This window comes from Antechinus flavipes, chromosome 2 (genome assembly GCF_016432865.1).
Source record: "Antechinus flavipes isolate AdamAnt ecotype Samford, QLD, Australia chromosome 2, AdamAnt_v2, whole genome shotgun sequence".
In the NCBI taxonomy this organism is placed as follows: domain Eukaryota; kingdom Metazoa; phylum Chordata; class Mammalia; order Dasyuromorphia; family Dasyuridae; genus Antechinus; species Antechinus flavipes.
In genome coordinates this window covers 484,976,761-484,992,147 of record NC_067399.1, presented here as the reverse complement: position 1 = coordinate 484,992,147, position 15,387 = coordinate 484,976,761, and the positions used below count along the sequence as shown (strand labels likewise).

Genomic DNA, 15,387 nt, shown 5'->3' with positions numbered 1-15,387 from the left:
ATATAATTCAAGAAAGTTATTCTCCGAAGGTACAGCTATCTGTGGCTGTTCAAAATGAGAGAGGCTGTAAATGCCAGTGAGGAGAGAGTGATTATGGTGGCAATTTTAGCCCTATCCCTGAGCATTTTCATATTTGGGGGAATGTACATGCATAAAAAGAAACATTTCTCCAGCTAACCATGGTACACATCTCTCCTCCCCAACCTACATCTCCTTCTTTCTCTCCCTCCCTTTTTCTCTCTTTTCCTTTCTCCCCCCTCTATCTTTTTTTTTTTCTTGGATGGTTTTATAGACAGAGAAACACATAATGGACTCCTGTGGGAGTGTATCCAAACCCCCTGCCAGTGAGGAGAAGGCCTTATAATTCAGAAGTGGATTTGCAAATCAAAGGTCTCGCCTCAAGTGGGAGAGATTCCCAGATCTGCGGGAACCCATTACGCTTTATTATTTTTCATCCCATTTTTAGTTTGTTTTATTTTTGTTTCCCTTCTAGGATTTAACTCTTTAAAAATATGTAGAGGATCTGGGAGGAGAGGGAGGAAATAGAACTGGAAATATCTAATTGACTGTGAGGCCCTTGTAATAATTAGCCAGAAATTTATATTGACACACGCAGATTTTGTATTATGTTTTGATGTAAATTACAGGCATTTAGACATCCAGTACCTGAGCTTTCAATTCCAGGGGTGTTTATGTATGCAGATTTATGAATATTGGTGTTTTCCTTACCTGGTAGAGCTTGTATGAATCAGAAGAGAACGGATTGATGAATAACCCAGCACTCAGAGAATGGAAAGTGAATGTCAGACATGATTTCTCTGATTTATAAGTTGCAGGGGCTTTCTTTGTCCTCTCTCTGTTTGTTCATCAGACGGTCATGTCTCCATTCACAGCAAAGTGGGTAAGGGCTCCTGTTCAGCATTGGTCTCATAAATCGTCCTTCCTAGGTTTAGCACGGCAGCCCTGAGGACGGGCTCGGAGCTGGAGATCAGCAGGGAGTGGAGGGGTGTGTGTGGGTGGAAAATTGAGGTGGGGTGCAGAGGGAGATGGGAGGGGAGAGTGTGTGTACGCACAAAATTACCCAGGAGGGATTTCTGTTCAGTGTGGATAGACTCGCCGCATCACAGAGCAGCAGAGCTGGAAAGGACTAACGAGTTCAGCCTTCTCTTTGGAAAGTTGAGGAAACTGAGAAATAGAGAAGAGGAATGACTTGGATTTGTTTGGAACTGGGCTCACCTAGAGCCTGGTTCTCCTGACAGCCAGTTTTTACTCTTCTGCTTCATGTAACTTGAGAATGTTCTTTGTGCTCAGCCATTAGTATTAGTGCAAGGGTGTGGAGTTGGAGGGGGGATATCAGAAGAAATAATTCACATAGACCCTGATCTTAACGAGTTCACAGTTAAGTTGGGGATACAATTTGAGCCCACCTAAAACACATTAACCCAATGGGAAGCAGTTTGTGATTGCGTTCTAAAGCAAGTGAGTGGTACAGACAAAAGAAGGAAAGCTTGGGAGGAGCTTGTGGTGAGGGAAGACTTTCAGGGAAGATGTGTGATGAGATGGGATGAGCCAGACATTTATTTTAATCTTAGGAGAGATTTTAGGAAGAGCCATTGATCTGTGTCAACCAGTCTGAATTCGAATCCAATCTCAGACACTTTCTATCTGTATGACCCTGAGCAAGTCAATTTAACCCTGCTTGGCTCAGTTACTTCATTTGTAAAATGAACTGGAAAAGGAAATGATCAACCATTCTAAATCTGTTAAGAAAACAAACCCCCAAATGGGGTCTCAAAGGATCAGACAGGACAAAAATGATGGAGCAACAGCTACAACAATGTTCTGTATATTTTGCTGAATTTGTTGGCTGCCTTTTTATAGTGGAAACATAACACCTATAAAATACTTTGAGATTTTCAAATTGCTTCAAGTAAATCATCTTAACTGGAATTCTACAACAACCTTGTGAGATGTAGGTATTATTTTCCCCATTTTCTGATGAGGAAACTGGTGATAGGAAAGTTAATGCATATACATGGTCCCATGACTGGTAAATGTTGACGGCAGCATGGAATCCTTTCTGTCTTATAGAAGACCTGTCTGTGGCTCTAGAGGGCTGATGATCAAGCACATATTGCCACATATTGCCACATATGAACTGCTCCTATTGCTACTGCAGTTGTTGTGATACTGTTGCTGCTGCTGCTGCTACTATTACTCTACCACCACCACAACTGCTGCTGCTAATGCTACTGCTACCTTAAAAGTTAAACACTCTTAAATCAGCTTAATACCTAACTAGCCCAAGATAAATTGGATCCAATCAGGGAATAGCGTACTATTCTCCCCAAGGAGGTAGTGTGGAAAGTACAATGGAAAGAATGCTAGATTTGTAGTTAAATTGCATTCAATTCTTAGCTCTGTTACTCTGGTTAAATTAATTAACCCCTTTGGACCTCAGGCCATTCCTTTGTAAAAATAAAGGGGTTAAATTAGTTATCTCAAAGGTCTTTGTCTGCTCCGAGCCCTGTGATCCTGCGAATTCTTGCTTCTTTTCCAACTCTGAACAACTGCTAATCAGGAGGAATTGGCATAAGGTTTGGGAAGCAGTTTCTCACCTGACATCTCTTCCTTCAAACTCCAGACACTCCCATCGTGGTGAGCTGGGCTTGGCCCCAGTTTCAGTGATGAAGTCGGTGGTTATCTCTTCCCCTTTCTGAACCACTCACTTCCCCCAGTTGTCTCTCACTGTTATGTCCCATTACTGCAGGAAGCATCTTGATCTCTTGTAGACGTCCCAGTTGGAAAGCCATCTGATAAACCTCTCTACCCTCAGCTCTCTGGGGCTAAGGTGTTAATGTTTGATAATGGTTTTAAGGTGTTCCTGAAGTAGCTGTTTGCTAATTGGGAGACCCAAAAGCCTTTAAGACAGAACAGTGTGGATCTCTAATAGTGGAATTTCAGGTCCTGCCCGACAGACTTTTGAGATACAAGGGGTCTGGAAGTGTCTTGAGCTATTAAGGCCTTCCTGTGCTTCTTAAGACCTATTTAAGTGGCTCTCTATTCCTCCTACATGTAAGGTTGACTTTTCTAATGGAAATGAAATACAGTCTCACCCAGGGAATGGAAGGGGTGTGAATGAGCCTGGCAGGAGTGTGTGTGTGTGCGCGCGCGCGCACGCACGTGTGTGCATGTGTGCTGAGCCAGCCTCAGGCACAGAAACTTTTCTTTTCAATGAAATTTTTTCTTTTAAATGAAGATTTCACTTGGACCTCAGATCTGCACAGATGTCCTAGTTGCAGCAGCTCCTGAGACATGTCAAATACCCAGTAGATTACAGCGGGTGTGTTATGTGGGGCAAGCCCGCCTGGTATCTGTGTATGTCATGGTTTAGTTACTGCCTCCACTAGAATTTGGGCACCTCCTTGGGGTCCGTCTTTCAGTTCTCATCCCCATCTCAGTGTTGGGGATATATCTCGGAGATAGAACCTATGATCTCAGATCAGGTGTATCCTTTTTCTTCCTATGGGATTGTAGTTTTTTCAGATGTGAATCCTGGCTCTTGGGTTTTGGGGGAATTTCAGGGGACTTATGTTTCTTTGTTGGGCTAATTTTCCCATGAGAAGAGTTGGAATGTGCTGAGAATGAAGAAGTAGGTCCTTGATTCCACCACACTCTAACCCTTTCTGTCTTTCTCCATTCATAATGGATACCAATAGCCATTATTTGGTCTCAGGACAAAATAGTTGACGTGATTGGAACAAGGATTTGGGTCCATACCCTCTAAAATTAGAAGGCACCTTAGAGATAAGCTCATCCAGCCACCTTATTCTACAGAAAAGAAAATTGAGATTCAGAGAGGAGAAATGATTGAGAACTGAGATTCAAAAAATCTCAAATTGGAAAGATGAAAGATTAGGCTTTTCTCCACTCTTTTAATAGAGACTGAAAGGTATGGATCATTCTTTAGTCAATAAACAGGCATTTATTTGGCGCTTTATACATGTCAGTTACTGTGCTAGGTGTTAGGAATACAAAGACTGAACCGAAACAATTCTTACCCTCAAGGAGTTTATATTTCATCTATTCATCCTTTGTTTGTTATCTACTTTATGGATTTTCTTTGGCGAAATTTTAAAATCTCACACCCAGATTCCTTTCACCACCTAGCTCACTACTGAGCTCTCTCCCCAGGAATTGAAAATTCAGAGTTTTAAATTTTTGAGCTTGAGACAACATTAGTTTAATACCCATATCTTACAGATGAGAATATTGAAGAATGTTTGCTCAGTATTATACCAGTAAGAAAATAGCAGAGTTAGGAGTATAAAAGTGAAGTCTTTTGACTTCACATACAGTACTCTCTTGTTTTAATATTAGTCTAAATCACGGTGGCTCAATGGCTAGAGTTACCAGGCTGAAGTCAGGAAGTTCAAAATCTGGCCTCAGACACTTACTAGCTGTGTGACCCTGGGTAAGTCTCTTAATTCTGTTAACCTTAGTTTGAGCTGGAGAAGGAAATGGCAAGCCACTCCTACTGGAGTTTCTTTGCCAAGAAGTGCGGTCCCAAATAGTCAGACACAACAAACAATCGAACAACAAAACCCACCTGTACTCAGGTAGGTCATTTCTGTCAATCACAAAATGCATTTCAGAGTCAAGTATAAATAACTTTTGTACCATCTGTGGTCTGGGATTATCTGCTCCACTGGTCTTTCTCCTTTAGAGCCTATAATTAGGAAGCAGTGTATTCAGGTCATAAGATGATGGCTTCAGCTACACCCCGAATCATGCATATAGCATCTTAGGGCTGGAAGAGTGCTGAGGTTTCTAGTCTAATCCTCATTGAGCCAGAAATCCTTCTACTGATATCCCTGACAAGTAGTCATGCTAGCAACCTTTTAGTGATGGGAAACTCGAGAACATCCACAAACAGCTTATCCCACTTCTAGGCTGGGATAGAAGCCTTTTGGGGCAGGAAAAAGTTTTTCTTTGTTTTGAGGTACAGTCTGCCTCTCTTCACGTCTAGAAATCCTAGTCAGCTCTTCACCTGGCTCCCGTCTGCTCCCCCACCCGATGCATCCTCCACTTAGTACTCAAACCTCAGCCACATTCGTCTTGGTTCTTATTCTGTTCTCCTAGTCTTGGCAGTCACCTCCAAATTGGTCTCCCTGCATTCACTCTCTGCCTTTTTCAATCCATCTTTTATACAGCTGCCAAGCTGGTATTCCTAAATTGCAAGTCTGACCATGTCACTCTTCAGAAACACCAGAATTTGACAGGAATTTGTCAATGGAAATGACACTTAAAGAAGCATCATCATCCGCTTTGCCACTACACCCCAAAACCATGGGATCTTTCCCTCTTACTTGTAACTAAAGTCTTCCGTATATGTCGTCTCTCTCTCAGTAGAATAGGAGCTCCTGTAGAGCAAGGACTGTCTGATTTTTCTGTTTTATTGACAGCAATAGAATAGTGCTTTGTGTAAAACTTCTTAAATGCTTACTCCTCCCTCCCTCCCTCCTTTCCTTCCTTCTCTCCCTTCTTTCCTCCCTTCCCTCCTTCCCTCCCTTCTTTCCTACCTTACTTCCCTCCCTTCCTTTCTCCCTCCCTGCTTCTCTTTCTCCCTTCCTCACTTCCCTCCCTCCCTCCCTCCCCTTTCTCCCTTTCTTCCTCTCTCCCTCTTTCCCTCCTTTCTTCCCTTCCTCCCTCTTCCTCTCCCTCTCTTCCCTTCCCTCCCTTCCTTCTCTTCTTTCCTTTTCTTCCTTCCTACCCGCCAACCAAACTGGCCTAAGTGCATTTCTCTGTACACAATATCCCATCTCTCAGTGCCCATTCCCTTGCACAAACTACCCTTTTTGCTTGGAATGTTTTCCTTCTTTTGTCTACATCTTGGAACTTCTAGCTTCCTTCAGGTTTCATTGCTACTTCCTTCAAGAGACGGTAGTGCCTCCTTTCTTTAAGCATTTGTTGTCTTGTATTTACTTATCTGTGACCATCTCTTCTCCAAATAAAATCTAAGCTATTTGAGGGCAGGGATTATCTTTTGCTTCTGTATTCTCAGTATCTGGTATGGTGCTACATGGCATCACATAGTAGCTACTTCACAATTCTTGTTGCTTTTACTCATGGCCTTAGTTCTCTCTCATTTGAAGTCATGCATTGTAAATTGAATCCCTTCATCCCTTTGACAGACCTTCATCTGTTTGAAGACAAAGATCAAGTCCCTGCCCTGTCCCACAGCCCTCCCTGAGTCTTTTCTTCTTCTAAGCTAAACATTTTTCCATGTTTAGCAGAATCTCTTATTATCTGGTTGGATCCTCTTGTTATTGTGGTTTTCTCTCTCTCCCTCTCTCTGTTTGTTTCTCATTCTTCCTTGCTGCCTCTGTCCCTACATCTCTCTCTCTCTCTCACTCTCTGATACTCTTTGTCCCATTTCTCTCTCTGTCTTCTCTCTCATTCTTTGTCTGAAAGTCTCTCCTTTCTCTGTCTCTCTGTCTCCCCTGTCTCTCTCTCCCCTCTCCCCAACCTTCTTTTCAGGAAGACTCCAGATTATCTGTGTTCTTCCTAAAGTGCGGCGCTGAGCACCAGACACACTGCAGGAGAACGCTTGCTCCTGGCCCCAGACTGTCCCCGGACCCATACCCGTGTTCCGTGCAAGCCGTGGGTTATGCCAGGGTGCCCGCTGGGCCGGGCTGGGACGGAAGCCGACAGGAGGAGGGAGCAAGAGCTGTGGCTGGGCCCGTTCTAGGAAGCCGGCTCACCGCCTCCTGCCTTTCAGACGCTAATCTGCTGTGTCACTAACAAGTTGTATCATTTGAACCTTGCAGAGGAAGGCATCAATCACGAATGCAAGCTGTGTAACCAGATGTTTGACTCTCCGGCCAAGCTTCTTTGTCACCTGATCGAGCACAGCTTCGAGGGAATGGGAGGCACGTTCAAATGCCCTGTTTGCTTTACAGGTAAAGCCTGCCTGATGGACTGGGGAAAGGGGAGTGGCCAAAGGCCTGCTCTGGGGGGCGGTGGAGAGGGCCCGTGTTCCTCGCTGACCATCTTCTTCCCGAATTGTCTGGGTGCCTGTGAACAACCCCAGAGCTCTCTGACAAAGTGCCTTGTGGAAAAAGCAGCACGGTGGAGAAAAGAGCCCTGGTGGTCAGAGACCCGGGCTCTGCTCCTTATCCTTCCACTCACTAATCATGTCACTTTGGGCAATTCCTTAACATTTCTGAGCTTCAGTTTTTCCATCTGTGTTATGGGAGTCACATGAGTGCTCCTTGTTTCATAGTATAGTTTTCAAAACTGCCTGGTAAACCTTAAAGGACTTAGAAATGTGAGTAGGTATTAATTTATTATTATTCTCCTTTAGCCCAATTACAGTGAAGACTCCTGGGTGTCCTGGGGACCCAATAAAGGTTAAAGCTGAGAAGTAGGAAGAGCCCTAGCACTGGTTAGAACTGCTCAAACTACTAGGCCTGGCCTTTGCCCCCAGTTACCTCATGGCCCTTGGACTCAAATGTAAAGGATAGCACTTTTTATTTTTCAAAGCACTTATACATCCTTTCCACTTTGAACCCAGCCTAGCCACATGGAGCATATCTTTTCAGGCCTTGATACCCCCTTCCCCTCCTTCCCCACTCTTTTACACAATGATTTGGCACTGTGAGAAAGTTCTGGTCCATATCTTTCTCATTGCCATTGAGCGCTCTGTCCATGTATACGTGGCTCCCATCTTTGCCTTGGAGTCTTCCCCTGATTTACCCCCTCCTGGAGTTGGCCCATTTCCCTCCCCAGCACTGTCCCAGGCTGCCTTTTTAAGCTCCTTTTGGCCCATGGCTTGGGCCACCTGTGCCCACGGATGGTGGTGGGGATAATCTCCCCTGGGAATAGCCCCTCCCCACCCCTGCCTTGGCCGATGGACTGGCTCCACTGTTCTCCCAGCAGTTTGGCTGGAAGGGAGCAAGGGCAGCCACTGCCGAAAAGCCCCCAATCCTCTAGCTTTGGTCAGACCTGGGTAGCTGGGCCTGGATGGCTGCCCGGGCTACAGAGGCCAAACTGTGCCCCTACCTCCCCTCTGTGATCTGACAGCCTTCCAGGCTGGGAGGGGCGGGAGTGAGTCTCCAGGGCCTTGCCCTGCCTCTCCCTCCCTGTGCCGCCCAGATGGCAGCCGGTGTGGGGGGGAGGAGGGGGTTCTCCCTGCCTCCCCCGACATCTGCCGTCTGTCACTGTGGGAAGCCCCACCCCAGGGAGAGCCTGGCCTAGCATGGAGGTGGGGAGTGGGGCGGGGGATAGTGGAGAGGGGGGTTATGGATCTCTCTGTTCCCAGAGACACAGCTGCTTCAGGGGCTCCTCCTCCCCTACCCCTGAGGGCCCAGCCAGGCTTGTGTCTTCCCCATGGGTGGGCTCCCTGACACTGGGAAATCCAGAATGTGGCAGGAGGGGGTGGGTAGAAGGAGCTTTGCCTTGGCAAAGGCCCACTTCTCGTCTCTGAGAAGCATTGAGTCTTTTACTCAAGCTAGAGGGGGCCATTCTCTCCCACTCACTTTGGAGAAGTGGGTTCTCTGATGTAGGAACCCAACGATGACCAGGGATGGGCCAGGGAGTTTTAGTTACTCCTGCCAAGCTGAGGTGCTGAAGCCCAGCTAGGTCTCTGGGCCTGGTTCCTCGCTTGGCTGACCCCGTTCCTTTTGTCTCCCTTTATTTACCCCTCAGGCTCCTTAACTTCTTTTCTACATGAGCAATGGCAGCTTCTCCCTCACCAGAGAAGGCCTCTCAGGGCTCGGTGTAGCCCAAAAGAAAGAGCTGGATCGGGACGTGTGAAGTTGTGGCAAATGGTGGCAAAAGGGGCCGGGCCCCACATGAGCCACTGGCTTGCTTTGTGATCTTGGGCAAATGATTTCCCTCCCCGGCCAGAGTTTCCTTTATGAAGTGATGGGGTTGGACTAGATGGTCCCTTAACTCTAGCCTCCCCGCCACCTCTACCTTATTCTGGTTGTCAATCAATCGAAGCATCCTAAAATCATAGATCCAGGGCTGGCAGGAACCTCAGGGGCCATCTCAGTTATCAACAAGCATGAAACGCGTGGGGTGTTGTGTTGCTGGATTCTGGCTGATATTTAATATTACTTATGTTATGCAGTACTTTCTATTTACAAAATCCTTTCACATCTTGTTTGAGCCTCAGAACAGCTCTAGGAGATGAGTTGGACACCCATTTTACAGATGACAAAATTGAGACTGAGCAGAAAGTCTCCGGCTCTGTGCCTTGTCCAAAGTCACATAGATGGGAATGGCTAGGCTAGGTGCAAGCCTGAGCTTGGACTGGTAGAAGTAAATAGATTCTTTCTCTTTGGGCACCAGATTACCTCTGGGAACCACTCTCTGGGGGTCCTGCGGACTCCTTGATGGGAGTTGTGCTGCGTTGTGGGCTTTGGGGGGCGGGCTGTAGTGGAGCTGGGCCGTGACCTGGGGATTCTCGGCTCTTACCTGAGTCTTTGCCTTCTTTCTAGTTTTTGTACAGGCTAACAAGCTACAGCAACACATCTTTGCGGTGCATGGGCAGGAAGACAAGATCTATGACTGCTCACAGTGTCCACAGAAGTTCTTCTTTCAGACAGAACTCCAGGTAAGTCCCTCTCACTTTTCTTCCTGTCACCATCCTCTCTCCTAGCTGCTTCTGATCAGCTTGGCCATCCTGGTTCTGGAAAAGATGGAGGCTTTCATCCAGGTAAGCAGAGTTGGAAGGAGGCCGCAGAATTCGTCTGCCGTAACCCCTTCATTTTTACAGAAGGGGAAACTGAGGCCCAGAGGAAGGATGTGGCTTGCTGAGGTTGCACAGACATTTGATACAAAAGCTGGCGTTGGAATCCATGCTCTCCCTGGCCTGAGGAGCAAAGGGAGAAACAAGCACAATTATGGCACAATGTGGTTGGAGCTAGTGGCTACTTATCTGGGTCTGGTGATTCTTCGGACCCTTCTCGCTCTTGAGATTTGCTATCATGTGGCCCCTCTCACTATTCCGCCTTGGATGTAACACATAATGAGAAGCTCTACCCACTATCAGATGTTAAGTCAGAGTCCAGCTGTTGCTTTAGCCTTTTAAAATAGAGTCTACATACCATCACGGTGCCTTGAATTTGCATCATGATCACCATCATAAACATGATCCAGTTGGTCCATTAGACTCAGATTTATTCTTCCCATCGTGTGGATTGGACAGTTGAAGTCCAGAGAGGGCATGTCCCTTGCCACGATCCTTGGATGGTGAGTAGGGGAGTCTGGTCTACAAGTCAGATCTCTTATCTCCTGCGTCAGGTCTCCCCACCCGTATCCCTACATTTGGGAAGAAGGAAGCCCTGGGACTCAAGATCTGTTGCAAGGTCTAGAAGTCTCCCCCCTCATTCCTGAAGCAATTTCAATGAACAAGGTGATCTGAGACCCTCTGAGAGAGCCCACCCCATCTGTTGATGCCCTCACCCACTTAAGTTCACACAGCAGAATTGACCTTCCACATGACAATTCTGCCTCGGGACACACCGAAGTGCCAACCCTGACACGTTAGCTACCTAACCATTACTACCTGCTTAGCTCAGCTACCAAACTACTCCTGGTGTCCCCTGACAAATGAAGGCTTTTTATAGAACCACACTGCATGCCTCATTTAAATCTATTAGCTTTTATAAACTACGATTTGCTTAAACTTTGGAGGGTTTCTGTTTGACTTGCCTAATTCCCCAGTTGACGTCTATCCTGTTGTACTGCCATGTCAAGGGAGGTCTGTGGGATCTTTTTCTCTTTCTCAGCTTTTGTGTTGCTTCCCTTTCTTTTTCCTTCCTCCAGCCTCCCAAGGGGACTTTTGCCTGCCCTTGTTCTTTGAGCCTCATCTGCATAAGTGTGCCCGAATTTTTACTACACCTTGTTAATTTGGCAGGTTCAGGGCAATGGGCAGATCTCGCTGTGTGACAGACCATCCTTCCTCCCCTCCTCCCAACCCAACCCCACACGGTTCATCTGAGGTGGTGGTTTCCTGGGTCCCCGCATTAACCTTTTAAATCAAATCCTCAAATGCCGAAAACCTTGCTAAATTATAGCCTTAACGAGCCACTATTTTCTGCAATTAATGATTTTAATTACAGAGCGTTTAAATGTGGAAGTGCTGTTGCATAGCCAAATCTATGCAAATAACGGCTTTCATTAAGTAACTTGAATTGTAATTTTCCAGCTTTGGAGAGGAGGATTTTGTAGGCATTTACGTTTTCATAGTCGTTATGCTGCTGATCATTATGCAAGGATTTTCTAACACAGTGAAAATCCAAGTGTGATATTTAACTGTGAAATGGTATGGGGACTTGTATACTGGGGCCTTAGGCTGTTAAACTGCTTGACTCGATTGTGGGACCCAGTTTTGCTTCTCCATCACACACCTTGAGATCATGTGTAATGCAGTCCACACAGAAAAAGCCTGATGAGAGAAGGGGGAAAACCCAGACAAGCTGAACGTGGCTCTGTCATGTTCTGTCTCTGTTTCCTTGGGCATCTCGTCTCTCTTGTGGCCTCGGTTTCCTCATCTGTAAAAAAGAGGGCGTTGGATCACCTAGTCTCTGAGATGCCTTCTACTGCCAACATTCTGTGCCGCTGGGTAATAGGAGGAAGCCAGGGTTCACGAACATATGGAAACTTGAAAGTCAGGAGAATTGGGATTGCTCTGGCAAGGAGACCAAGACGCTATCTGGGGTGGGGGGCCCCGGGGTTCCTTTGTGCAATGGCCTAAGTGTAATGGAGTTCCCTAACGTCTGCTTCTCCCAGCTGTCTCAGTATTAAAGCAAGGACATGAGAAAGGAGACAGACACGATACAAACTAGTAGAGGGAGCGGGGAAAGGTCATTACTGTCAGCGAATCTGTGGCTGTTGAGTTGGATTAACGGGCACGGCCAATCTTTGGAAACTTTTCCATTTATAACTTTTTGGGGAGTTGGGAATAGACCTTCATGAAGGGACCCCATGGGGCTTGTTGTGTGACTGGAGGGACGCTGTCCTTCGCTCACTGGGCTAGGGCTGCATGGTGCACTGGGTTTGGACTCAGAAGGAAGATCTGGGTATGAATCCGTTGTGCTCCTGTGGCCCCGGGGTGTCTCCTCTCTGCCCCCAGTGAGTTTCCCTTTCCTCGTTTGCCAAAGTAAAGGGTATTGAATTTCACGATCACTCTGAGGTTCCTCCCAACTCTAATCCTACGGCCTGGGAACGTGGGCATCGCAGTCTCAGGGAGAGGCTGGTCTGTGCTCCCCGACCTGGACGCCATCCTTGTCTTCCCTCGGAGACCTCTGGGGAGGGGGGCCCGGGCGCACGACTTCCGTGTGTGTGCACATCTCTCTACAACTCGCGTTCAAAGGAACCAGCCCCGCACCGGCAGAGCATTTGTATTTAAAGGATTAATTCATGCTGTTTGCTTGTGTGCGGTTAATCATACTGTTTCCTGCTAAATGATTACAATTGATTAAAAGCAAAGCTAGGGATCTAACAAGCAACCCGCGAACTGTTCAGATGGGGAGAGAGCAGGGTACCTGCCAGGTCCTTGCAAGCACAGGTGTTCCGAGGGCCGCCGTGGAGGGAAAGGATTTCTCCTCTTGCAGGCACAGTGTCAAGTCGCATCAGTCAGCTACAGGCATTGGGCTGCACTGCTTGTCTGGTTTCTCCAAGTGGAGAAGTAGGTGACGGGCCAGAGAAACGAAGGCTCGAGGGCCATCTCTGCTCAGAACAGGGTGTGCAGACCGTGGTCCATATACTTTGGGCTCTTTGTTAAGCTCAGTCCGGCCCTTCCTCGCATGCGGTTTTGTTTTGTTTCCTACCCTGCATATGCGGCTTGTGAGTCCCTTTGGAGGGAGAAATTTTAGGTTAGATTCAGGAGTGACGGGATCTCTGCCAGAAAGATTCTCAGCTGAGGCTTCCTAGCTCTGTGACCTTGGGCAAGCCGTAGCACCTTTTTGAACTTCATCTTCCTTGTTGGTAAAATGGGGAAAAATAATACTTATGGCTCCTGCTTCCTAGTGTTGTGAGGAGAGTGTTCTATGAAACTTAAAAGGGCTGTGCACTTAGGAGCTGGTATTGTTAAACTTCCCTTTTCTCCCCTGGGATGCCTAATACAGCATTCGATAAGGATGAGTGCCTGTGGAATTGAATTGAATTATATTCCAAGGGTGTGGCCTGAATTGGAAAGGTTCCAGAAGAGAGTAATCAAAGGAATTACAGGGATGGAAAAGAAAAATCTCTTCGTAAAGGTAAAAAGTAACACGGGAGAGAGGATCAAATCTTTCATTCATTCATTCATTCTCAGTCCACAGTGGCCAGTTTCAGCCCTTCGTCATTGCTTCCTGTTTTCTGATGGTGAATATTTTTCACTTTCTGGAAACCAAGGCAGCTCTTTTCCCTAAAGTCTTTAGTATGAAAGCTTTATGCTACGGAGTGAGAGCTAGCTCTGGAGTTAGAGGATCCAGGTCTTCATCTCGCCTACACCATCTTCCTGTGACCTTGGTCACATCTCTTCATAACTCTTTGAGCCTCAGTTTTCTCATCTGTATAATGTGCCGTTTGGACCAGGTGATCTCCTTTGTGACTCTGCGATCTTTAGGAACTTCCTGGTCACCTGGCAGGATAGGAGAAAATGAGCGACGTACCTGCTCCGCTGCTTGTCTTTCACTGTGACTTCTCCCAAATTGGCCCTGTTGGGAGTGAGGATCCCTGAGTACAAATAAGAAGGGCGATCTGTCCCTTGCCCCCTTCCGTAGCTGAGGATGGTGCCCCAAGTTTGGCCTCTCCCTCACCCCAGGGCTCAGCGCAATGGCAGAAACGCTTCTGCCCTACCTCCCGTTGTTTCTTCTACGAGCTTGGTTCAGAACCTACTCCTCGGGGGGACTATTAGACTCTGGAAGCATCCCATAAACCCTGCCCTTCCTCCTCCCCTACCCCCTCCCTCCGCCTGAATTTACACACAAGACGTAATTCAGGGGGATCGTTCTGTTGCCTGTGCCAATGGAGTGTTTCTTTCCAAAGAGACTCCTCTTTGTGTCTCAGCCATTAGCTGGATTTCCTGGCACGAGGCTCCGATCCCACCCAGCAGCTGTCCCCTCCCCGATGGAGAGACTTGAAGCAGCTGGGGAATCAGAAAGATGAGGCTACTTCGGGAAGGAAAGGAGGGAAGGAAGGAGAGAGCAAGGAAAGGATTGGAAGAAGGGGAGGGAGAGAAAGACAGAAAAGAATGAGTCTGAAGGGACCTTGAGTCCATTTGCAAAAACCATTTGTCCCCTCATAAAACTAATAAATTCAGAGGAAAATATCATTTTCTCCCACTGCATTGCTGGGCTTCAGTCAAACACAGTCAGATAATTATAACTAATAATAATTAAAAATTAAAAGTGCTCTAGGCACATACTTAGCATTTTACTCTTTGGCTGAGCATTCTGTAAGTATCAGGTTTCTTTCCCTCTTTTACTGTTTCTCTTAAAGAAAGTTCCGTTCATGAGGTTCCTCACAGACCAGAAGGCAGCTTCTTTTTCGGTGAAGGTTGGAGAGCAGCCTTAGCTCATGGTAGGTGTTGAGGAGAGGGGTTGGTTTTTTATCGGGGGTTTGGCTAAATATCCTGTTTCTTATTCTGGACGTCCCTGTGGAAGAACCCGTGCTCATGAACCCACCAGTGCGGGTTGGGTGTGAAGCTGGAGTCCCCAGGAGGGGATCGTGCGGTCTAGAACCGTCCTGCTTCACTTTCTGAGTGTTTGTGCTGGAGACGCTGTTCGGAGACTGCTTGGAGCCTGGACATCCCCGTGCCTTCTGGGTCCCAGGGGTGCTTCTGCTGCTGGTCTTTGATGAGAGATTCTCAGAGGGCTTCCAGCTTCAGAGGTCTCTTCTGCTTTCAAGGCCAGTGATCTTCCCTTGGATCCTGGACATCTCATTCTCCATGTGTATCACGAATGTGTGCATCAGCTCTCCTTTCCTTGAAAGCTTTCAGATTACTCAGTGAGAACTATGGAGCAGTCATGGAATTCTTGGAGTAACAAAACAGCACCATTCCCAGAATTTTAAAAATGCCACGTCATCCCCCTCTCCTCGGCTGGGAGTTAGGAGACGGGTCTAGTCGTGGCTCAGATTTATGATCTGCAGCAAGCCTTTTCCTCTCTCTGAGACCTCTCTGGAACGCGCTGTCCCTGAATGTAAGGAGAGGGGCTTTGTTTAGATCCCTTCCAACTCTGCGGCCTGTGATTCCTTGTCACAAAGCATTGGAATCCAGAGGCACGGGGGTAGAAAGAGTGTCCTTTTAAAGTCCTTTTAAGGTTTAAAGTGGCTGTGATGTAAGCATGGGTGGACAGGCGGGCCTGATGAATGGGAGCTGCATCACCTTTG

The 15,387-nt window shown here is 47.0% G+C and overlaps 1 protein-coding gene across 1 annotated transcript in view; it reads left to right on the top strand.

Annotated features, from left to right (window-relative positions):
• ZNF423 (zinc finger protein 423) overlaps nucleotides 1-15,387 on the top strand; it is a 402,787-nt gene that overhangs the window by 365,958 nt on the left and 21,442 nt on the right. Inside the window, exons 6-7 of the mRNA XM_051979809.1 lie at nucleotides 6,831-6,962; nucleotides 9,507-9,622. Coding sequence (XP_051835769.1) covers nucleotides 6,831-6,962; nucleotides 9,507-9,622 — 248 coding nt within the window. The remainder of the gene's footprint in view (nucleotides 1-6,830; nucleotides 6,963-9,506; nucleotides 9,623-15,387) is intronic.